This window comes from Pelodiscus sinensis, chromosome 5 (assembly GCF_052426305.1).
Source record: "Pelodiscus sinensis isolate ZL-2025 chromosome 5, ASM5242630v1, whole genome shotgun sequence".
Taxonomy (NCBI): Eukaryota; Metazoa; Chordata; order Testudines; family Trionychidae; genus Pelodiscus; species Pelodiscus sinensis.
The window spans coordinates 46,986,273-47,011,851 of NC_143056.1; the positions used below are offsets into that span (position 1 = coordinate 46,986,273).

The following is a 25,579-nucleotide window of genomic DNA, read 5'->3' on the forward strand; positions in this document are numbered from 1 at the left end:
TCTGGAAGCATGTGGAAGACGTTTTTGGAGTAATATTCAGAACTTTATTATTGCCCTTGGAAAGCAGGTAAGTTTGAAAAGGCCAAAACAATTAACTTTGGGGGAATTAATGTCAAGTTGAAAAGTTTAAAGCAAAATGACTGGGACAGAATGCTTGCCAGTAGCTACAAAAATGCCAAAAGGGAGTTTAACATTAAATAAACATGTATTTGTCACCCCGCCACCAGCAAACCTATGAGTGAAGCATGTTTATACACAACAATGTAAACTTTAACGGGAGCCATTTTTACATTCATTAAACCAGACATTTTAAGACCAATTTTTCTTTTCAAAAAATTACAACATAATCCTGGAGCTGAAATTGCTGAACACAGGTAAGCCAACAATGACAGTACAGTTTGGTTTCACAGTGGTTTTGTTAACTTAATTTGACTTTTTAAGTGTCTCTGCACAAGTTTCACATTACACTTAGGCTTCTAAATCACTTTCCTCTACAGTTCTTATATTTGTTCAGCTATTTTCCACCTACATCTCTTTTGTACCCTGGGCATATGTGTGGTTGTGTCATGACTCTGGGAGATGGGTTTGACCTGGGAGAATTTATTTGGTCATTTGCCTTTGAGTCCTCAACTGAAGAAACAAAATATCTTTAAGATGTAGAAGCCTCCACTGTATGCACAAAACATGACAAAAGAACTGCCTAATCCTCAGTCACCTGAGACTTTTGCCACCACTAACCAAAAAACAGAAATGACCTACAAAGTCACTTTTAACGTCCAAAAAGACGCAGAAATGTACTGTGGCATGGAAACACAAATGCTGTCTAAAGCTTATATTTACAAACAGATAGAAAATACAAACATGTTACTGGTTTTGTAACAGGATGAAATACAGGAAGAGTGTGAGAGCCGCATATTGTCTTGGCTCTATATTTCATAAACAAGCAAAAAAAGCAATATCTTAGCAATAACAGTGGATCACTTAACCTTGTCGATAAAGGATTTGTTCTCTAGAGACAGATCATTAGCAAATAACCTCTGTTTGGCCACTTTTGTTGATTAGAAGCATAGCATAACTTTCCCTATTGATTGTTCTTTATTGATTTTATACAATCTCAATGACAATTGCACGTTTAAAGAGTTCTTGTTGATTAAGAATAAATACGGGTGGTTTTACCAATGAATAGTCAGACTACAGTTCCATCAGCCCTTTGAGGGATGCATCATCTTCTTTAGTTCAAACAGTGCATGGGCAAAAACCCATGGATCAACTTCTTTTGTTGTTTTCACTAGTTCAGTCCAAAGATTTTGTGGGAGAAAGGTCAGGGGGAGAAATCTGTAAATGTCACCAACACAAAAGTTCAGTCTCTGAGCCAAGGAGGGGATGAAAAAGGTTGAGTTTTTTTCTAGGATGATTTTTATATCAGAGAGCAGAGGCTGTGACAGAGTGACTACCTTCTCGGGCTGTCTGCATGCCCTTGAATGCCAGCGATGCAGGAATATCACAGTTGTGAGGGGAGAGCGGAGTCCCTCCAGCATGCTGCCAACCATGGCCTGTTACATAACCAGAAGGGGCTGCACTGTATGTCATATAAGGTGACACCTGAGCTGCTGTAGGGTAAGGGGCCATCGTTGGTGCTGAGACAAAACCACTGACCGCTGGAAGACCATTTGGCGCCTGAAAATAAAAGAGGAAAAAAAGTTTGTAAAATAAAGATTTTTTTCTGCTTCAAAAAGAATCAACTCCTAATAATCATGAATGTGTCACATATCTATCTCACCAGTGGGCAGGGCACTGGACTGAGAATAAGATTTGGGTTTTATACCTACTTGGTTCTACAACTGACTTGCAGTGTGACCTTAGACAATTCAGCTTGCTTTGGGAGAACTCCTAGTCCCATTCAAGTCAATAGCAAAGCTCCCATTGAATTCACCAGCGCCAGAATTTCACCCTTTGTGCTTTGGTTTCCCCATCTGGAACATGGGGAATAATTACACTTACCTGCTTTTGCATAGCATGTTTGTGTGTACAGCTGAAAAGTGATTATCTGCATGCCCAATAGTATTATCCATTTTAAACCTGTTTCTTCATCTTTGGGATCTGCTCTTGCAAGCCATCTTTACTCACAACTCCCATTAATTTCAATGAGACGTTTGTGAGGAGAATCAACTGCAAGAACCTTATTATTTTTTCCTGGGGTTTATGTAGGCTAATGGCAGGGGTGCAGAACAATTTTTATAGTGGAAGTGCTGAAAGCCATTGAACCAAACTGTAAACCAGGGATCTCATAACTCATGGCCTGGGGGGCCATCACCTACTGGAGTGATTTTGCAATCTGGAGCAGGATTACCAGCATGCCGGGGGATGGGCAGCAGGCCCCTCAGGTGATCCCCGAAGCTGAGCCCTCAGGCATGGGATGCTATGGGAAGGAGAAGGTTGGGAGATGGCAGAAAGGAGTGGAGCTTGGGGGACAGTAACAAACAGGTCCATCCCTGTCCACCAGAAGTCCTGGGTCAGACTGCACAATCGCTCCAGCCAGGAATGGCGCATGGGCCCAAATTTGAGCCCCCTGCCATAAACTCTGTATATGATGGAGCAGCTCCACCTACCCCCTTTGTTCCAATACTTAGGGCTGATGGTAAGAATTTCTATTTAAAATAAAAAGGAGAAACATTCAGTCATGAGGATTGCCAACCTTTTTTAATTTAAAAAAAGTCACTGCTTTACTGTGGTAAAAAGTAAAGCAGGTGCCTCTTCATCAGAGTACATGCAAAGCAAGGTCATTTATCTTGCTCAGGTTTTGATTCATGTAGTTTTCTTTTACATGGAAGGAAGTTTTCTATTCAAATAATGGCACTGCAGTTTGGGGTCCTTATTCCTCAATGCACATTAGCATGTGTTGTTTTTCCATTCACTGCAATTAGATTTAAGCATATCCTGAAAGAAAGTTAAACAAGTGCTTCAGTGCTTTGTAGAACTATGGCCAAACTGTGTGATATAGAGATGTAAGAAAGAGGACAGACTTTTAAAATGTTTTACTTTGCCTATTGTATTCTGGTCTGTGGGGCTAGATTAACTCTCCTTTGGGCTTGAGGTTATTAGATTTTTTTTTTTTTTGGAAACCCTAGGGGCTCAAGGCTGGGGTTTGGGAAGGGGTGCAGCTCCAGCTGGAGGGGTGGGCTCTGATATTGGGTGCAGCAGGCGGTTCAGAGTGCAGGCTCTGGGAGAGAGTTTGGATGTAGGAGGGGGCTCAGGGCTGGGACAGGGCATTAGGAAGCAGGTGAGGGTGTATGGTTTGGGAGGGAGTGTGGGTGCAGGCTCCAGCTAGGAGGCACTTACCTTGGTACCTCAATGCTGTACCACTGCTGGTCAGTGGTACAGCAGGACTAAGGCAGGTTCCCTGCCTGCCCTGGCTCTGCACTGCTCTGCTTCCTGAGGTAGCCAACATGGCTCACCCCTAAGTGGAGGGGCCAGGCTGTTCTATGCAGTGCTATACTGCCCAGGCCCACAAGCACCACCCCTACAGCTCTCATTGGCTGCAGCTCCTGGCCAATGGGAGTTGTGGAACTGGTTCTGGGGGAAGATGCAACACACAGATTCCCTGAATGCCTTTTACCTAGGGGCTGCAGGCACATACTAGTGAGTTGGTGCTTGTAGCTCCAGCTCCATGGAAGGGAGGGAAGCCAAGCCTCAGGGACCTATGTCTGGCCCACAGTGCAGAGATTTGCCTGAGGCCCTGAGCTGCATTAATCTGGCCCTGCTTACCTGGATTCATCTGGCTAAATTTCAGATTTATATCCACATTTTAGATATTTCTAAATTGTACAGGTTAAGTCCATCAATGGCTATTAGCCAGGATGGGTAGTAATGGTATCCCTAGCCTCTGTTTGTTAGAGGGTGGAGATGGATGGCAGGACAGCGATGGCTTCATCATTAACTGTTCGGATCATTCCCTCTGGGGTACCTGGCATTGGCCACTGTTGGCAGACAGGCTACTGGGCTGGATGGACCTTTGGTCTGACCCCGTATGGCCGTTCTTATGTTCTTATCTCCCACATATATATTTTGCATCAGGGCATTCCATTAGGACTGATATTTCTATAATTTACACTAATCAGATTCAGGAGTTAATCCACTGAAGTCAAGTCACAGTTTCACAGCAGTGAAACTAGCACATGAGAGGGAAGAATTCAGTCTTTTGTCTTATAACACATATCAACACAAAGGGCGTGTCCAGACTATATCCCTCTTTGACAGAAGGATGTAAATTAGACATTTTGAAATTGCAAATGAAGCCAGGATTTGAATTTCCCACGCTTCATTTGCATAATCACGTCATGGCGCTCTTTCGAAAAAGCGCTATTTTGAAATTGAAACCGTAGTCTAGATGTGGTTCTTTCAAAAATAGAAGCCTTTTGAAATTAGATCTTCAGGTTTACAGGATCTTTCGAAAAAGGCTTCTATTTTTGAAAGAACCACATCTAGACTGCAGTTTCAATTTCGAAATAGAGCTTTTTCGAAAGAGCACCATGACGTGATTATGCTAATGAAGTGCGAGAAATTCAAAGCCCAGCTTCATTTGCAATTTCAAATTGTCTAATTTACATCCCACTGTCGAAAGAGGGATGTAGTCTAGACCCACCCAAATTATACAGCTGTAGGAATAACTTATAGTTTTTCAAATTTATAAATGTTTAATGAAAATGGAAATTGCCATTTTCCCCCAAATCCATATTTTGATCTTGAAATTCAGCCCCAATTACATGTTCTCTGGTGGGTCTCAGACTTATAGTCTAACCTGAACTTTGAATTTCAGTATTTTCATCAATAACAAATAATGAATGCACTGTACGTTGGAGTATTTCTTAAATCACAAGAAAGCTGATTTCACTGACTCTACTTGTAGGTACAATCACAAGGTGTTAAAAATCTTAGTAAAATGCTGTTATGTGAGGGCTCCCATGGCTGCTCTGATATTATAAAGTGCTCTTCTTCATCATGGGAAGTTCCTGAGCTTTTTGTAAAAGTAACAGCACTTTACAATGCCAGAATGACACATTCAGGGGAGCTGTTAGATCAGGGGTGGGCAAAAGGGCCTCTGCTGGCCGGATCCAGCCTGCCAAGCAGGTTGATCTGGCCTGCAGAGGTCCTGCCATTTTACCACCCCCTGGCCAATCAGAGCCTAGGCACCGGGGAGCGTGAAATGCTATGAGTCAACCCTGGTGGTTAAGTGCTGTGTGCAGGAGGGCAGGGAGCAAGATACTTGGCACTAACCCTACCCCCAGCTGCACAAAGTCTCCTCTCACCCTGCTCCTTGCAGGACAGGGGCAGGGCCAGAGGAGACTTCACACAGTCCCCTCCCCCCAAGCCCTGATAGGCCTAGGGCTGGGGAGAGTGTGCAAAGTCTCCTCCCACTCTGCAAGGGGCTCAGCACTTAGAGTCAACTGCCAGCTGCTGCTCAGCAGGTGGGTGACTGTAAGTGCAGCACTCCCTTGCAGGGTGGGGGCAGACTTCATGTGTTCCCCCTGCCCCCAGGCTCTGATTGACTTGGGGCAGGAGGAGGAGCACGGAAAGTCTCCTCCTACCACCAGGGGCGCGGACGCCTAGAGGGAATCGCCAGCTGTTCAGAGCAGCTGGTGGTTCTTTTTTGGGGGAAGGGCAGGGGCAAAGCCTTCACACGCTCCCTGCCCCCAGACTAATCAGGGTCTGTGGGCAGGGAAGGACAGAAGTGTCCTAGTCCCGCCCCTTCCACCTGAGACCCTTCCACTTCCAGGGTGGTCCGTGGCCACTTTAAAAATTTCAGAAGTGGCACCCAGTCAAAAAGTATTGCCCCGCCCTGCATTAGATGCATTCTATAAAGGTCTGAAACACAAAGGTACATGATGGGAGTATAAAATGGGGGGGAAGGAAATCGTGTCTGACAGGAACCTAGGGGGAAGAAGAGCTCTGGGAATTGGCCTTCATGGAGTTTCCTATGAATTCTTTTGATGGGAGGGAAGTGGGGCGAGGTGATTACAATGCATAAGAATGGCCACACTGGATCAGACCAAAGGTCCATCTTGTCCAGTACCCTGTCTGTGGACAGTGGCCAATGCCAGATGCCCCAGAAGGAGTGAATACAACAGGTAGTCACCACATGATCCCTTTCCTGTCATCCATTTCCAGACAAACAGAGGGTAGGGACACCATTCCTACCCATCCTAGCTAATAGTCATTGATGAACCTAACCTCTATGAATTTATCTAGCTCTTTTTTTTTTAAACCCTGTTAATGTTCTAGTCTTCACAACATCCTCTGGCAAGGAGTTCCATAGGTTGACTGTGGGAGAACTGTATGGTGACTTGTCTACCTAGTGCAAAGGTTGTGGATCTCTTGAGACATCTAAATAGACTTATGTGTAGTGCTGGGGTGGAACCTGTGGTCATGATACATGTAGGTACCAACAAGATAGGGAAGAGTAGGAGAGAGGTTCTGGGGGCCAAATTTAAGCTGCCAGGAAAGAGATTGAAATCCAGAACCTCTATGGAAGTGTTCTCTGAAATGCTTCCTGTTCTACATGCAGGTCCAGGTAGACAGGCAGAGCTTCAGAGTCTCAATGTGTGGATGAGATGATGGTGTAGAGAGGAGGAGGTTAGATTTATTAGGAACTAGAGAAACCTTTTGAGATGGGGGAGCCTATACAGGAAGGATGGGTTCCACCTAAACCAAAATGGAACCAGACTGCTGGCACTTAACATTAAGAGGGTTGTACAGCAGTTTTAAAACTAAGGGCTAGGGGAAAGCCGACGGGTGTGGAGGAGCACATGGATTGGACAGAGACATCTCTTAAAGGAGGAGGCTCTATTAACAGAGATTCTCTATGTTCTAGTATCTCTAGATTCTCTATGTTCTAGTATTCTCTAGGAGGAGAGGATGGTAGATGATAAAGTATGGATCAAATCAGATGATACAATCAAATGAAAAAGAGTATAAACATCAGGAAATTGCATGTTCAAAAGCTTCAGGGGATAGCCGAGTTTGTCTGTACAGGATAAATTTAAAAAACAACAAAAAGTCTGGTAGCACTTTAGGGTATGTCTACACTGCATTCCTCTTTTGAGAGAGGAATGCAAATGCAGAGGAACAAAATTGCAAATAAAGCGCGGATTTGAATTTCCCGTGCTTCATTTGCATAATCGCATCTGGGCGCTATTTCGAAATACCCTATTTCAAAAAGAGAAAGACTGTCTAGATGTGGTTATTTCAAAAGAAAACCCTTCTTTTGAAATTACCATTAAACCTCATTTTATGAGGAGAAAGGGTAATTTCGAAGGAAGGGTTTTCTTTCTGAATAACCGCGTCTAGACAGCGTTTCTTTTTTCGAAATAGGATATTTTGAAATAGCGCCTGGACATGATTATGCAAATGAAGCATGGGAAATTCAAATCTGCACTTCATTTGCTATTTCGTTCGGCTGCATTTGCATTCCTCTCTTGAAAGAGAAATGCAGTATAGACATACTCTTAAAGACTAACAAAACATGTAGATGGTAACATGAGCTTTCATGGGCACAGGCACAGCCCCCTTCTTCAGATGCGGGCTGCGCCCACGAAAGCTCATGATACCATCTACATGTTTTATTAGTCTTTAAAGTGCTACCAGACTATTTATTGTTTTTTAAGTTTACGTCAGGAAAAGGCAGATGGATAAACAGACACAAATTTTTGAAGTGTTTATACACAAACGCTAGAAGTCTAAATAAGATGGATGAACTGGAATGCCTCCTACTAACAGAGGATATTGATATAATAGGCATCACAGAAACTTGGTGGAATGAGAACAATCAATGGGACACAGTCATACCAGATTACAAAATATATCAGAAGGACAGAATGCAAAGCGGTCATTCAAGGATGTACTTCGGTATTTTGTCATTTCCATATTAATGAATGGGTTGATTTACAATGACAGTGATTAAACATTAAAATAATTATGTTTGGTAGCAATGTAACTTTTGGTCTTCAAGAACCAGGGTGTTCTGGGTGCAGTACTACAGGCTTTGCCTAGGCAAAACTGTGATTAAAGTCAGTCAGAATCTTGTCTAGACTGGCATTCCAGAACGCAATACTATGTATTGTGTGAGGCAAATCTGGCACTGTAAGTAGAATTGGAACTATTTAAAATAACCTTATGTTGTTACAATAAGTTTGTCAGGAATTAGTCAAGATAGATGACTTCATGTTTTTTGATAAATGCTTAGGCCAAAATGCACACTTATTTCATCCTCTTACATATCTGTGCATTGGCCTTCTCTAGCATGCCAGTGAATAAAACAGACAGCCGTGGATTTAAATTATTGGAAGGGATCCAGTCCTTTATTGAATTAAACTGTATATTTTATATAGGTGGTTTGTTAACAAAATTTGACTGCGATTCATTCCTTTTTATAAAAGATAACAAAAATACACCCTGATTGTGTAAATGTCAAATTAACTATCTGTCCCTCCCTTTTCTTAAACCCCACCTCTGATGATTTGATAAATTTTAATATTACCCAGATACATTGTTTTGGGATTTAAAATGAAGTTGTACTCATCATTTTAATTCCTAACTACCCAGTCTCTCTCACAAAACCATAATAACCGTAGGCACTAATTGGTACTCTAATCCAAAATTACAATAAAAAAGACAAAGGTCTAAACTATAATGGAAATAGGCATCACCTCACAGATTAGGTTTAAGGTACATAGATGGGGCAGTGAAAGGAAGCTTTCATTGATGCTGCATTTTATGGATTACCAGAGTGCCGCTTGACTCTCTGTCAATCCCACTCTTCTTAAAAGCACTGTATTCACTTACAGCTAAATGGAAGGGATTACATTCCATGACCCTGTGTGTTTCAATGGGAGGAAATGAATACCAAAATCCAAACATATATAATTAGAACTAGAAGAACTCTGTGGTTTGTATGGATTTGTAAGACTTTTAGAACTTTAAGGACCTAGTTTTGTGAAACTTTTATAGGTTTCAAAAATATTTTTCTCTTAATTCAAGCCATTATTTTTCAAGGGAAATTTAATTTTAAAAACAAACAAATGTATTTCTAACTGAATGGAAACCTGTGCAATATAAATGATAAAGAATCTCATTGGAAGGTAATTACTGCTCTGTTTCTGGGAAGACTCAGGGAAAACATTTGCTTTCTAATGTTGCATCGGCCCAGAACTCATGTTTTGCAAGGGTGAAATTGAAGTAGAATCTCAGCAGTTCTGAATTATGTTCAAAATATGGAACCCATAATTTTCTAGTAGCTCATAAAGTTAGCAAAGCAAATTCTCTCAACTGTGCTTGTACGTTCAAGCCCTAATTCTGTTCAGCCTTACACCAAATTAACATAGGTGCAGCTCCATTGAGTTACACCCGATTTACACCATTGTAAGTGAAAGGAGAATCAGGTCTATATAATTTTAAAAACATAGCTGGTCACATAGCTCTTCAGCTGTTGCAATTCAGAATTTCTCCATTGAAATCAATGGAGCTGCACTTATTTTTACCCGCAGAGGATTTGCCCTATCATTTTATTTCCATATATACTAAGTAAAAGGAGTCTGGGAGAAAGACTCTGAAGTGGAAATGTCAGTGGGCCATTGACTGGCACTTAACTCTCAAGTAGCTTACATTGGCTACTTAGGGTATTTCCACATTGCAACTAAAAAACTTGTGGCTGACCCATGTCAGCTGACTTGGGCTCAAAGGGTTCAGACTGGAGGGCTGTTTAGTTAACAAAGTGGGAGGGTCTCAGACCTCAGGCTCCAGCTGGAGTAAAACATCTACACTGCAATTAAATAACCCCATAGCCCAAGCTCTAAGAACCTAAGTCGGCTGGCCTGGGCCAGCTGCAGGTGACTAATAGGAGTGTAGACATATCTTTAAGAACCAACCTTATTCCTACTGAAGCCAATGGCAAAACTCCTTTAACTTCTATGAGGCAGACTCAGCCTCTAGCTTTTGTTTTCTGAGGAGACAACAAATTCCTCAGACAGTTCCTCCTATTTACCTCACAGTCTCCACCATCACCATTGGATGGTTTTCATTTTTTTCTAGTCGTGGCCTATAGAAACCACATGGGCCAAATTCTGCTCTGAGGTACTCCAGTGTAAATCCAGAGTTCCATCAGTGAATGATTCCTATTACTTTTACTAGCTGTAATCCTCCCTTCTGCCCCTGCCCCCTTGTATGTCTGTTACATGTATATTCTATGATGTCTGCTTTATTGCTTGATTCCACAAAGCCTTCCTCACTGAATTTTGTTTGCAAGCTTATTAGAGCAGGAACTGTGTCTATTTAAAATGTATGCAAAATATTGTGCAAAGTTATGGCACTAAATCTTACTGTAAATCATAATGTTCTGGATGGATAATGAAAGTAGTTATTATTTTGACAGAATAGCCTCCATTATTCTGTCTCATCAACCCATTGTTCTAGTGCTTGCTATGATATTCCATTAAGCAAAAGTGTTATTGGAACAGTCACTCTAAAGAGGTGTTATAAAGACCTGTGAAAAACAAACTGTAGCTTGCTTGAGAAACAACATTTTTCATGGGCAAAAAGAGCTATCCTAAGCTACCAAGTTTATCAACACTAATGAGCTTGCCGTCTTGCCTCAAACCAAATTTCCTCGCTGGAATCAGTTGGAGTTTTGCCTGTCAGATCAATAGGAATGGACCTCTGGTAAACAGTGTTGCTGTTTCTCAACTGTACTATGAGTGTGGATGTAACACCTCTCTTTGGAGCAGCAAACTTCACATATTCACTTTATCCTCCAGTGCAGAGCCATCACCCAAAAGCAAACTAAACAAACTATCAAAATGATCACACTAGCATTAGTGCAAGAAGTGGTTAGCCTTTAGAATGGAGTGCTGCCAGCAGCCTTAATTACACACACGCTACTGTAACTCCACAAATAAGACATTTTCTCACTGCTCATTTTTCAAAATGAAAAGCTGAAGCAATTTCTGCGTACTGGACATGTACATCCACTGTGCTGAAAACACATTTGCGGAGTAGCTGCTGAAGTAGTACATTTTTCCATAGCAAAAGAAAGCTACAGAAGAAAGACCGGCCATATATCTAGTCTTCCGACAGTAAGAGTAAATCATTGTAAATGCCCCAGATATGTTTAGCCTATTTAGAAATGTGCATTTAACTAGTCAGAGAGGTAACAGCAATATGACGAGAAGCAATCTGTAAATATAAAGGAAGCAAACATGCTAAATCATTCCCTTTAATTGGATGGTAAATATGATTTATAAATCAAGCCAACATATGTGATCCCAAGGGACGAGTAAACAAATTTTCCAAGTAAAACATCAGCAGGTATGTAATGGAAATCTCTTTTGGGAAAGTGGATTACCTAAAGATGCAATTAATACATGTACATTTCTTCTAACCTTTTAAAATAAATAACATAAAATAATATTTTTGTTATGATTGTGGTTAATAGAATTAGGGCTAAAGTCTGTAGTCATCACTAAGCCCCTTGGCATCAGTGGGAGAAATTACAAGATCCTACAAATGCTCATGACCGTTAAATAGATGTTAATGGTGATGCTCATGTGAGTCAGAATTATTTGCATAAGTAAGAATTTATAGAGCTCTAAGTAAGAACTGTGGTACTCAGGTTTTTTTACACTAACACTTTTCATAAAAGAATGTTTCTGAAAAATAATTTTGGCCACAGTAAGTTGAGTCCCCTGTGTAGCCAGATATACATGAGTAGAAATACCTCCTAACCATTTGCTGAGTTTTCATTACTATGCTTGATCCAAAAATTTATGCATATTTTATGTTTATACACATACAGAAAAGAGTTACCTTTACTGGACATGCTCCTGTTTCCAACTGAAGTCAAAGACAAATGCTCATTAATTTCACTGGGAGCAGGATAAGATTGATTTTTAAAAAATCAATCCAAAAGAAAATTTCAGCCTGAATAGAATGTGGATTATCTAGTGGTAGGTAGAACACTGTATATGTTACTCAATATATATATTATATCAAATATATTACTTCAATATCAGCATAGTAAATATATTAGATTATTTAAAAATTCTAACAGTATGGTAGATATATACTTATTGTTCAGGGGAAATGTAATTGCATTGATTTTCAAATCATCTGTTTGTGAAAATTGAAGACGGCTTTTCAGGAGCTGGAATGCACTTACTATTTATACATAAATGACAAGGAGCAGGGTTAACAATTCTATGTTTAAAGTCAACAGGATTATTCAGATGAATAAAATCATGCACATACTTAAATGTTTGCAGGATTAGGGTTCAAATATTTACTTGACTAGCTGTCCAGACACAGTGGATCTCTCTGAAGTGAAACCATTTTTTAACCAAACTTTACTGTCGGCATAGGCTCATGGTAACTAGAATTCAATATGCAGTGTGTTGCAATGAAACTGCCACAGACATTCATGCCACTTCATTATAAAATGTGGTCCACCCTTTTAATAATGAGCAAGTTTCACTCTCTATATTCAATGCACTTTTTAGTAAAGCTCTTTCTCTATTTTCATAGACAGTTCCAGAGGCACCAAATAACACAAAGTCAGACCAAATTAATTGCATTTTGTAACTACTGATGTAATATTCAACAAGACATATTTATATTTGGCTATCAGATTCCAAGTCTGAGTCTCTTTAGGGGAGCAAAAAACTGCTCTCAGAAAAAGTAATAATAAATTTGATTTGCAAACCTATAGTAGGTTGCTCCCCAGAGTTCTGGGAGCACTGCACAACGTCATCAAAACAAAATACAACAGAAATTAAAGCAAAAAACACCTTAGAAAGCTAAAGACATAAAAAACAGACCTAAGTAGTCCATGACAACAGTGTAGTAACGGGGAAAGAAAGGAGAAAGGAGTAACACATACGAGACTCTATAATGGTCATATAAATAAAACAAAACTTTTTTTGGAGAGGAGAGAAAGGGTATTGAGTATCATCAAAATGTTTTGGGTTTTTTCTAGAAGAGAAATGTAGGTTTCATGCTGGACCAGGTTCTATACTATAATCCACCACAGTTAATGTCAATCATAGAACCATAGAAGTGTACGACTGAAGGGACCTTGATAGCTCATCAAGTCCAGTCCTGTGCACTGAGGCAGAACCAAATATTATTTAGACCATCCCTAAGCAATGTGTGTCTAATCTGTTTTTTTTTTTTGGGGGGGGGGGGGAGAAACTTCCAGAGACAGAGATTCCATAACCTCCCTAGCTAATTTGTTCCAGTGCTTAGCTCTGTACAGTTAGGAAGTTTTTTCCTAATGTCTAACCTCAACCTCCCTTGCTGCAATCTAAGCCCATTACTTCTTGTCCTGTTCTCTGTGGTTAAGGAGAACAATTTATCATCCTCATCTTTCTAACAACTTTTTCCATACTTTTTATCATGTCTTCCCTCCCCTTCTATTGTCTTTTTCTGGACTAATCAAACCCATTTTTGTTGAACCTTTCATTGTAAGCCATGTTTTTCAGACCTTTAAATCTTTCCATTACTCTCCTCTGGACTTTCTTGAATCTTTCCACACCTTTCCTGAAGTGCCCAGAACTGGACAAGTACTTCAACCAAGGAATTATCAGTGCTCAGTAGAGTGGAAGAATTACTTCTCATGTTTTTCCTCTAACATTCCTGTTAATACATCCCCAAATTAGGTTTGTTTGTTTTTTTCAACAGTATTACATTGTTGACTCATATTTAGTTTGTGATCCCCTATAACCCTCAGCTTTTTTTCTGAAGTACTTCATCCAGGGTAGTCATTTTTCATTTTGTATTTGTGCATTTGATTTCCTTGCATTTGTCCTTATTGAATTTCATTGTATTTATTTCACACCATTTCTCCAGTTTGTCAAGATCATTTTGAATTTTAATTCTCTGTCCTCAATTATTTGCTAACTTAAGATGTGATAGTGGCATTCTTACAAGGCAAGGTGATATGCATTGTACATTCGCTCCACTGTGCATTTTCAGTTCAAAATTTAATGTATAGAACATGATACAATATAAGTCAAGGTTATTATGGTGAAACTATGAATCTATGGCAAGTGCTCTACAAATGCTTAAGATGGATCTAGTAAACCTACAGGCCCCCAGTGATGTAAGATTATATACAATTGTAGAAAGGAAGTCTGTATGTTTTAAGTTTAAAAACTCAACCTTAGCTATGGATTTGCAACTGGCAATCTATATAATATAGGAACAGTGAGTAGTCCTGTGGCACATTAGAGATTAACACATAGAAACAAAAGGGGGTTTTCTACATGGATAGATAAAAGTGTATTGTTCTCACAATTTTTAAAGAAAATATTTACCCAAAAATCTGGGGTCAGTAGGACGGAGAAAATAAGGGAGTTGAGGATCCCTCAAGACTTGCTGGCTCATAGCAGTAGTGGGAGAGTTACTAATAGCTTGCCCAGGGGAGACCCAAACCCAGCACTCCCACTGTCCACAAGGCTCCAAGCTGCATGGGGCAATAATCAGTGCTGACACACTGGTGAGTGTAACATCATACTCTGCTGCCTACTGACTGGTCTTTAACATTGTGACTGTGAACACAGGCTATCCCCATTGGTACCCAACTGCTGTAGTAGCCATATAGCACAAGGTATCGATTCCTGTCTCTGCACTCCAAATGCAGGAAGGCTTGTAGGATGGGTTTCTAACAAAGTCCCGAGTTTCTGAGGATCAGGTCCTGATCGGGATCCCTTAACACTTAAGCTCCTCTTTCCTTCAGAAGAGGTGCCGCGATCTTGCCTGCTGTGCCTGAGTTCCCAGACAGTGATGTCTAGGCAATAAGCAGCTGGTGCTCAGATGCCAACCTGAGCACCAACCATTCACTCACCTCTCTGACTTTCTTTATTAGTTTCATCCGGTGGAGTGCCCTGAAGCCATGTGGGTTGTTTGGCAGGGCATTGTGTTTTGGGTGCAGAAGCAGGTGGCCAGTAAGAGGCAGGTCTCACAAATAGGATTCGAATTGGGTACGATCCAGATCACCTGGGAAGGAATCAGGTGTATGCAGTGGGATACTCATCCACAACATCAATGACATGGATGCCTAGACCCTCATCATCATCCATCTTGGTGACAATGTCTTCATGGTGGGAACCAGTGTAAAGTAACCACACAGAATACAGCAGGACTGGACATTCCCCAAACTAGACTGTTCTGGTCTAAACTGCTACTCCTCATCAGGTGTAGCAGGCAGCATAATCCCTTCAGCTAACTGGCCAATTAAGAATTTTACTTGACACCTTGGCAGGGAAGCCAGTGGGGACATGTTTTGGAGAAAATGCATTTTTAGGATATTAGCTGGAACTTATTTATCATGGGCCTACATTTATGAATTCACCTGTTCAGGATCTGATTAGGAGTAGAAGATGCCAGCTAACTAATTTGCTACTGGCATTTTGTGGCAAGTAACCCTTGTAAGAGGTTTAGATAATAGGCCAAAACTTTTAGAGCTAAATATTCAGTTCACTCTTACTAGGGTCACCATTTTTTGTGGGTGCAAATAATTATGAATGAAAATAATTAGAGGTTGCTTTGCCCATTGCACCCACATTTCCTTGTCCACTGTAACTGAAGAGCAGGATCTTAACTATCTTATATGACCTAAACTGTTGGTGCAAATAATTGCGTGTACAGAACTGCACCTGCAGTTCTTTACCCTTGCTTGCCATAAATGGAGGCGTGGATATGAAAGTCTTTCCCCAATGATAAAAGAGGCTGGAGTCTGTGTGATGAGGGGACAGTAATTTGTGAAAAATCCAAAAATGAATGTTTGATAGCTGATAAAGGTTTGGCTCTAGATGAGTGAAATCCTCAGCGTTCGACATTATTAGTGTCTCTGATCTGCCACAGTGGGGCCTCAGTCAGGGCCTGATCCTAAGCCCATTTAAGTTAGACTTTCCACTAACTCCTGTGAGTTTTGAATCAGGTCTTAGAACAGATCCTCATCCCCAAGAATTAGCTTGCAGGATACCTGCCCTTATGCCCAAGTTCTTAATATTGATCTCTTAAGAGCAGCCATTCTAGTCAAAACCTCTTCTTCCCGCAGCATCCACTGCAATAAATTCTAAGAAAAGTATTGTGATAACATGTGCTGACTAACATTCCACTAATTATATGACCATAACCCAGATCCTTGCATTAATTTTATTATAGACATGCAAACACAAACTTCAATACTATTCAATTTGTGCTTCCATAAAATTAGTCTATCCAGTCACAAGGCATCGTTCTTTGAACATTGCAATTTACAAACTGTTCCTCCTTATAAAATGTCTTCATTTCAAATGCAATGTACAAATGGAATTCTATTTCTTTTAGCTCTCCAAGGATTTCAGTTAGTTTCCCTATCAACAACTGTGTTTACAAGCTGCTTAACACAGAAATCACTGTCTTTAAATACGACATAGTCATCTTTTTCATATCAATAGCCACAGCAATTACCCTCTCAAGTCCCTCCCCCACAACATATGATAAAGTGTGTTTGCCTGCATGTATGTGGTTGGGTTGCTGCATTCAAAGATGTGAAGCATTTGTGAACCAAATCTATCCCGTTCCCAGAAAAATCTATTTTCCTCTTCAGGTTCCTCTTTACTCAGACTGGGCTGTCTGCAAAGCTGTCTTGGCTACAGAAGTATGCAAAATGATGGACAGGGAAAATACAAAGCAATCGTTTGCATACAGTCTAAAACTGGAGGCATCAATTAACCAAAAATGAGCTTTACAAGACATCTCTCTGATTTCCTACCCAACTTTTGATGCATGATCAGAGTGTGCCAGCCAAAGCTTTCAATCTGTCGAAGCTCAAACACAGGAGAAAGATTGGGGCTCCAAAGACAAAAAAATTATTAATGTGGGGAGCTTAAAACGGTGTACGTTTGAAAGGCAGAGTTTGTGTCATGTGATGGCATAAGGCTAAAAGCAAACAAAAAAAATTGAGATTTTTTGGCCTGATTCATTAGTCCTTACTCAGACAAAATTCCCATTGATGTGCGGCATCTAGAGAGTCAAGGGCAGTAAAAGAGTCTACATGTTTCAAAGAGAGCACTGGCTCTGCATCCAGAACTGATAAAGGAGTCAATAAAACTGATGCCTGAATAAAGGCCTCAAGATCTGACCCTTTAACATGACTGTGTTCCTTATACAAAGATAGAACAAGTAAACACAGATGAACTGTATTAAGAAAACCTTATGTAGGGCTCTATTCTGCCATCCTCTCTCATGAGGAGTGAGTCTCCACTGGACTATTTGTGGACTGAAATGTCACTCCATATGAGTGAGTAAGGTTAGCCGAATCAGACTTGGCCAGCTGTTTGCAGCATTCCCCCTGGGGCAAGTGGTTGAAAGGGAACCACAGCCTATGTCTTGTACATTCTTGGTGCTTAACTAATTATAAATCAATCAATCAACCATCATCATCATCAATAACTATATTCTCATCTCCCACTAAACCCTTTATCAAAACGCACTGACACATTCTATCTGCCCCTGTTCTGCAATTAGAACTTTCGTTAAGAGGCAAAAAGCCTGATTCCTAGGCCAGCAAAGCTTTATTGACTTTAAATACGTTGGCATGCAACTGGAGTAGAATTGGGTTGAATCCGGCCTGTTACTTTAGACCAATCACTTCTGTTCTATGGGTCAAATTCCACATTCATCCTTCTATACGTAGAGTTTCAGTAAGCAGGATTCATGCAGGGAACCCCTTGGAATGGCATCACTCAGTCCACAGATAGTGCACAAATTTTACTGTAGTCTCTGTTCAGCATGAATGCTGGCTGAAACTTCTTACTCCATTGATTCTAAATACCCATCCCCTGGATCCACTAAGTGCAGACCCAAGAGATCTCTCTTTCTGCCCATGCCAGTCTACCCAGGGAGTACCCCCTTTGCAACATCCAGGAGGTATACAGATACCACACAGTCTTGCTGACATATTTAACCACCACCAAATGTTTACCACAGACTCAACATTCTTGGGTGAATTTCAACCCAAATGAATAACCTGATAAGAAAATTGCATGTGCATGGAGCTTTTAATGTGAATTCCATTTTGTATCCTATTGAAACACCTCTATTCAAACCACAAATCTTGTCAAAACTGCAAAAAAAAGTCATATTTTCACATTCTTCTGGGGCATTTATTTCCTTCCGAGGAAATTCTGGGTCAGAGAAGTAGCCAGCATATGAGTTAAGGCAGTTATATACATTTTAATTAATATTGTAGTAAACAAGCAAAGCCACTATCTTGTAAGTACTCCAGAATATAAATCACAGTTTCCCAAAGACAAATTTAATCTACACAAGCTATTCTGGGGAAAAGATTTTTTTTTTTACAAATACTCAGCACTACTTTTTATTTAATATGCATAGCTCTGAAAACTACATTTTTCACAACTTCTAATTTTATTTTGTTTTATTTATTTATTTATTTTTGCCTTTGCTACCTTTCGTATTTTGTGGACAATACATTTGTGTTAAGTGAACACAAGAATTTGCCCTCTTTTTTAAAACAGGATACATTTTAAAACTAATTTTTGTAGACAACTTTCTAGGTTGTATGTAACTTTTAAATAAGGTTGGTGTTGCCACAAGAACATTTATATGCATGTATAAATGCATATATTTTGAAAAGGATGAGACGTAAAATACCATTTTCTACTCTGGGTGGAAAACAATTATAGGGTGGTGTTTTATTTTAGTTTATTTAGTTTATCTGTTAAAGTGACTGAAAAATTATAGAGACAGTTGTTTACAAGGCAAAGGTCTGATCCTGCAAATACTTCAATGGATTTAATCACATGTGCATACGTGTTTGAAGGATTGGACCCTAGGACATTGTATACAGAGCTCACCTGTTCTTAAATGTATAATGACAAGATATTTTTCATAACTGGTTTACATCTGCACTATTTATTTTTTTTAAACTAGAAGTTTGCAAATTGAATTCATTGATATATGTTTTATTAATTGAAACTTTTAATTGGGCTGCTAGCACTATTTGCAATAGAAAAATAGGACAGTTTTAAGAAAAGCATTACAGAGTCAGGGGTGCTGGAGCAATTTTTATAGTGGGGGTGCTGATGATTGAAACCATGTATTTTATGTTTATTATTACAATGTCAAGCCAGGGGAAGGCAGCACCTATGTTCCAGCACTATTGTACATACTGTTTGCAAATATAAATAAGAGGTTTGCTCATATTTGGGGGCCTACCACATTTACTATTAAATCTCTGTATCTATTTTCAGAAGTGTTTGTTCCTTTTGTGAGCATCAGATTTGTGGTGCCCAACTCTAGACACCTTGGGTTTGATTTTCAACAGGTAGGAGGACTCTCTGCTCCAAAAATCAGGCAAAGGGTGACTGGAAGTTGGCCATCCAAAAATGAAGCCATACAGATTTTCCCAACATTTCTGAAAACACTGCCCTCAAGCAGTAACAAAATCTGAATATGGGACATGAATTGCCCCCAAACTGAACTACCCCCTAAATGAATTTCTGACTCAGCACAGAGAGCAGAATTAATATGGTTTGGGCAACATGGTTTTGAACTGTAGTTTTGCTATTTGTAAAAAATGTTGTTAAAAATGCGCTACACACCTCAGTCATATTTCAATCTGTTACAGCTTATTTCTGAGGACACAATTTGATCCCTTAGCAAATTTAAAAGACAGCAGTTCTAAAATAGTCCAGTGAGGAAAAATCATAGACATTAAATAGCATATTTAGGTGTAAAAAATGCTTAACAATGTAAGGAAGCAATATATACTCCAAACTATTCCATCACCTGCTGAATATGGTGTGGACGTTCAACATGTTTAAAAGCATCTTGTGAATGATTCTCTTTTGGAAGGAGTGAGTCCGAATTTTAACCCAACTACCCTTAAAATACCAGGGGGCAGAAATCTAGCTCAGGTCTCTAGTTAAAACCAAATGCGAGATCTATTTATAGACAGACACTGGGAAATCGGCCTCTGTCGCGGGTCGTCATCTATAGGCACCGCTGCAGTGACAGCATAGAAGTTCGGGTAACTGACCAGCCGCACAGCAGCTCACCCAGGCCACCAGCTGGCGAATCCAATGGCCCAGACACAAATGCCCACAGGCTCCTCTGGCCATTCCCAGCAGCTTTCCTGGGGCTGGGCCCTGCCAAGTTCCCAGCAGGCTTCGGAAAGGCTCTTTCGTATTGATTCCTTGCACGGCCAGTCCCTGCGAGTGCCCGGGCGGACAGGCTCTCTGGCCCGCTGCTCCGAGACGTGTCGGGTCAGTAGCGCCCAGGAAGGCTCCTGGGATTTCCGCGCGTTCGGGCCCGATCCTGGTCGCAGCGGCGCTTTCCGGACAGCTCCAGAGGAGCCAGGATCGAGCCAGGGCAGGTGGAGTGGAACAGGAGACCTGCCCGCAGCGGGACCGCGTCCGGGGCTCCCGCATCGCCGGTGTCGTCCCCTCCCGCTTCATGTGAGCGGGGTAAAGATGAGCGGGCGGGCGCAGAGGCCTGGGCACTGCAGCGAGCCGCTAGCCCCGACAGCGCTGTGCCACGGCCAGCCCGCGCCGTCTGCGCTGGGACCCCGGCCGGGGGGAGGTAGCGGGACTCCAGGCCGGGATCTGCCCGTGGCGGGGTGAGACTTGACAGGGAAGAGGAAGGTCCTCGCGCCTCGCAAGGGCCGAAGCCTTATTCTTTGCCGGGTGCCCCTTTCACCAAAGCCACCGATGCAGCGTAGCCCCGAGGGGGCCCGGCTCGCCCCAAGCCTAGGAGCGGCCCCGTGCGGAGCGCAGCAGTGGAGAAGCAGCGCTGTGCTGCGAGCTGGGACTGGACCCCGTGGCCGGGCTGAGCCCAGAGGCCTGTGGAGAGCCGGGCCCGTCTGAGCCGGGCAAGCTCAGTGCAGACCGACAGGAGGAAAGCGCCCCCCACCGAGCCGCCCTCCCCCCCCCCCCCCCCGAGGTTAGCAAGCGCCGGCTCTTTACCTGGCTGTACTTGGCCTCCTGCTCCAGGGAGCTCTTCTCGAGCCCGTTCACAGCGTGCTGGGCGGAAGGGGGGAAGCTGTTTCTGCTCAGGCTGCTCCAGTCTTCCACTTTGGGGCTGTGATAGGCCGAGCTGTCACTCACTGTGGGGAGACACGCGGCACAGCTCGTTAGAGTCCGAAAATGAGCTGCGAAGAGCCAAGGCAGTGTACTTGGGGCAGGAATTGCTGTGTGCGCTCGCAGGCTGCCCCCCTCCCACCACACACCTCTCCCCAAGACTTTAGCTGAAACCCAGGCCCCTAGGAAAACGGAGGCCAGGACTCCTGTCTCAGCGGAGTGACAAAGCCTCCCTGGTCCTAGCCACGCAATCAAGAAAAATAGCCGATTAGGTCTGACTGGCACCACCTGGACACCTTTGCAATATTGACAGCAGCTTGGGTTCCTGAGATGCTGTAAGCATGTCTCCTGCTGCATGAAGTGAAAGACGTTTGAAAAGCAGTTCAATTTCTGTACAATATAGACTGTCTGCACCCATCTTCTCCAACCGGCCAGAAACTGAGTTAAAGGTTTTGGTAATTTGAAGGAGACTTCTAGTGCTTGTTTAGAAAACTCAGGAAGTGCTTATAACATTTTCTTTTAAAAATACTCGATGTGTAAATTACGGATCATATTGACATATATGCGTGTTCTTTGCATATCTTTTTACGTACATGTAATCGGTGTACGTAGAAATTGGGTGTGGAGGGGCACCTCTCTGTGTGCACACCCCCATCCTGCCACCCTCTCTGTATAGAAAACATATTGGGTTTGTCTTTGGAGGTAGGGCTTGAAGACAGATAAATAAAAGAGAGAGAGAGAGCGGACAATGGGAGAAAAGATCAATTGTTCACGCTTGTATTCGAGGGACTAAAACTTTCAATGTTTCTTTCCCGTATTTAATTAAAACACAAACATAATAATAAAAGCCCAGGTAGTATAAACCGATTAGCACAAGCCTCAGGGCTGTTTCGAAACATTCGTCATCAGCTTTTCTTGACAGCAGGTAATTTAGAGGAGAAAATTGCTCAATAATAACTCGGCGCTTGACAGAATTATTTGCCAGGTAGATTTAACGGAACAGTGTCCCTTCTTTGTCCCGAGGGCAACCCCAACCGTGTTGTGCACACCTCTGGCACGGCAGCACAATTACAAGCGCCCCAGCCCGGGAGGGAACCCGTTTGAAAATCACGGATAGGGCTCTGGAATCACGCATCGGACTCTGCTGGGGATTCGCGGCGCGGAAACTTTTACAGGCAACGAAAACGGGTTGGCCTCCCGCTGGAGAGCGAGCCGGCACACTGAGCCGAGAAGGGGTTCTCCTAACCCACCTGCCCCCGAGCTGCTCAGTGCGCTTGCTAGGCTCCCACGCCTCTTCCCGCGGGAATCAATAGCAAACCTTCCCATTGCCTCGAGGATCGAGCCCTCGCGTGAAGAAACCGAGCTTTCTCTGCAAGCCCCCTTTTCTGCTGAGCTCACACTTTCCCAGGAATAGGGGCTTCCTTTAAATGTCAGCAAGGTCAACCTATCCTACAAATCAAGAGCCAACAACCCGCATGTGCAGCTTCTGCGGCTCCGCAGTCCCAGCCGTGGCTTGGGGGAGACGCGAATTTATATTGTAGTAAATTGTGTAAGTCCCCAAGCCTGAGATAGAGGGGGAGATAATTCTAAACACTCAATGGCACCAGGGCCCTGTGGCCAATGTGGTGTTAATAAAGGAGGAAATCATTAAAACCCTCTCGATTTCTAATTCAATTTTCCCTGTAATGCTCATTTCAGACATTCCATCCCCCGCCGAAGGAACACACTCTGTCCTGTATATTTTCTACATCTGGATCCACACGCACATACGTTTGGTTGGGGAGAGGTTGTTTGTTTTTGTTTGTGGAAGTTATATTGTGAATCGGTGTCCAACCTGCGGGGAAAGGGGAGGAGGGTTGCCTTTGCTTGTAAAACCCTTCCACCACCAATAGATCTGGAGTGTGTGTTATATAGATATTATGTGTAGACAACTTGTGTAGTTGAAGGCATGCAGGGAAAACAGAAAGCCAAACTCCAGATCCAAGAGTAGGAAACAGTGACAGCGACAGCCCAGGGTTATTTTTTAAAATATGCTCCTTTGATGATATGTAATGTTTGTTACTAGACAAAAAAACTACACTTAAAATGTTCTTTTTTGCTACAAATGACAGAGACTTTGTTCAGCGAGAAGCTAATGTTTCTAGCCTAAAGAAGAGAAAGACCGTAGAAGAAAATCAGTTACTTGGAAAGGGATAGATACAACTTAAGTATCAGAGGTTTCGTTTTTCTGGACCACCAGTTCGGAGGAAAACAAAGTAAAACATAAGAATGAAAGCAATTAGGTGACATTTGAACTTCCTGTCTGAGCAAATCTGGCCTAATTGCAAAAACAAGAGAAACTAAATTTCCTTGTAATTTCGAGATGTTTTTACTCATGAATGCTGGATTTGGTAACAAATATATGTAATACACACAAAGCATGCAAGATCGTTATATAATTAATGACTAATAAGGAAGCCATACACAGATAAAGAAGTCATAATACAGAGAAAGAGTATTAATGTGGACGTACCACATTTTCAGCTAAATTGTCATCGCTAAATTCTATCTTTACCATTGCACAAGTATTGTGTATATTACACGTCCAAAAAGCATACGCCTATAGAAAACATTATTAAATATGTTCCCGATTTTAGTGTGTGCTGCAGAAAATAGATCTATGGTTTACAAACTATAGAGATAAATACATTAGGCGTTAAGAGCCCCCCTCTTTTGCTATCAACGTAGTGTGCCTAGGGGACCAATACGTGTCTTACCTTGGTCTGTTATGGACCTGATGCCCAGGATATCCGTGACCGAATGGGAAGAGGGCCAGGTCCTAGGCATTGCCATGGTGCTGGGGATTGCGGGCACTCCTGGCGGGGTCGGCACTTTGGCTCCTGCGGCAGCGATGGGGCTGGGATAGGAGTATATGTGGTTGTAAGGCAGAGCCGGCTGGGGAGGGGGTTGATGCTGTTTGTAAGATTCGTAATGACTCTGCTGCGAGAGGTTTCCGATTTTGTTCCGGAGGATCCGGCTGATGGAGCTGACCGAAGGCACATTGTACTTGTCACACACGCCGTCCGCCAGCAGTCGGTCTCGGATCTCCCAGGCAAAAATGCCCGGGTCTCTTTGTTTGTAGGTCCGGATATGTTTCACCACCGTGGGGGTGGTGACCCTAGGCTTGCTGCCTCCGATCGCCCCGGGCAAGATGGAGCCAGTCTCATTGTAGCGAGCCAGGATTTTGCTGACACAGCCATGGGAAACCCGCAGTTGTCGGCTGATGTCACAGGGTCTGATGCCCAGTTGGGCCAATTCCACAATCCGGAGCCTGATGGCATTGGGCAAGGGTCTCCCGTTCACAAACACCCCTCCGAGCTGGTTCACTTCCCCAAAGGCAGGTTCTGCAAGCAAACACACACACACACAAACATATTTGACAAGGCAAACGGTTCACGGGGGGGCGCTTGAACCCACCCAACTATTCATCATCAAAAACGCAGATGTCACCGCTTAGAGGGAACGCATCACAGCCACTTCATTTAATGGTTTGACTCTCATGCGAGCGAACTTTTAAAAATCCGTGGCCACATTTTCAGAGCCCATTGGTTTGCGCCATCAGAAGTATTTCAGCATTGTGCATTCCAGAGGCGAGAAAGAGATCACGAGAGCAGACAAGTCTGCTTCTCCCCTTCCTCCCCCCGCCTCGCCCCCCGCAAAAAAAAAAAAAGAAAAAGAAAGAGAGAGAGGGCGAAGCCAGAGAAAGTGGTTGACTGAATTCTGCCAGAGCTGAGAAGAGAGGGAAACTGAAAATAATAATTAAAGAAAAAGACCAACTCTAGTGCTGTTTGTTCCTGGTCATGCTGCTTTGCAAGCAGCACCACTAGACCCTCACTGCCAAGCAAATGTGTTGAATTTTTAACTGCTGCTCTCGGTGTCAGCAATAACACACAATACTCCACACAGGCGCAAATCATCCCTTAGGCTGCTCTCCTCTAGTACTCTCCTAATAACATTAATAATCAACCAGCCAGTCACTAGCTTGCTCCATTCCATGCTGCTGACCCTTAACAGGTCCCTACACGTTGTAGGAACACGAACAAAGTCAATAAGCAAATTGTGGCGGGACATGATCTCACACGGGTGCTCTCGCTTTTGACAGCCCTCCTACAGCTTCCAACCACTTACCCATTGCTCTGAGCAGGACACCAGTGAGACTGCTACTCTAAGCTTCCAAAGGGGAACTTAACAACCAGCTTCAGTCTCCCGGCCTCCTGCAATCCCGGCTGGAAAAGTCCACGGGTCCCTCTGATTCCCACTCTAGGAGAGGGCAAGAATGTAAGGAAAAAAGCTAAAAGGAAGTCTGTTTCCCGATGAAAGAGACTTGAGTTCTGCATTTCAATCTCACAGCAACGTGGGCTGGGCTGAGCTGGGCCGGGCGTCTCAGTCTATCAGTCACCAGAGGCACG

General features: G+C 42.5%; 1 protein-coding gene across 1 annotated transcript; it reads right to left on the bottom strand.

Annotated features, from left to right (window-relative positions):
- Nucleotides 1-25,545, bottom strand: PAX9 (paired box 9). The gene is made up of 4 exons (XM_006117700.5): nt 25,299-25,545; nt 23,888-24,514; nt 21,018-21,157; nt 1-1,677 (listed from the first exon to the last, which is right to left on the bottom strand). Exons 1-4 carry the CDS (start codon nt 25,300-25,302, stop codon nt 1,423-1,425), a joined length of 1,026 nt encoding a protein of 341 aa, XP_006117762.1. The 5' UTR covers nt 25,303-25,545; the 3' UTR covers nt 1-1,422.
- Between the last annotated feature and the right edge of the window lie 34 nt (nt 25,546-25,579).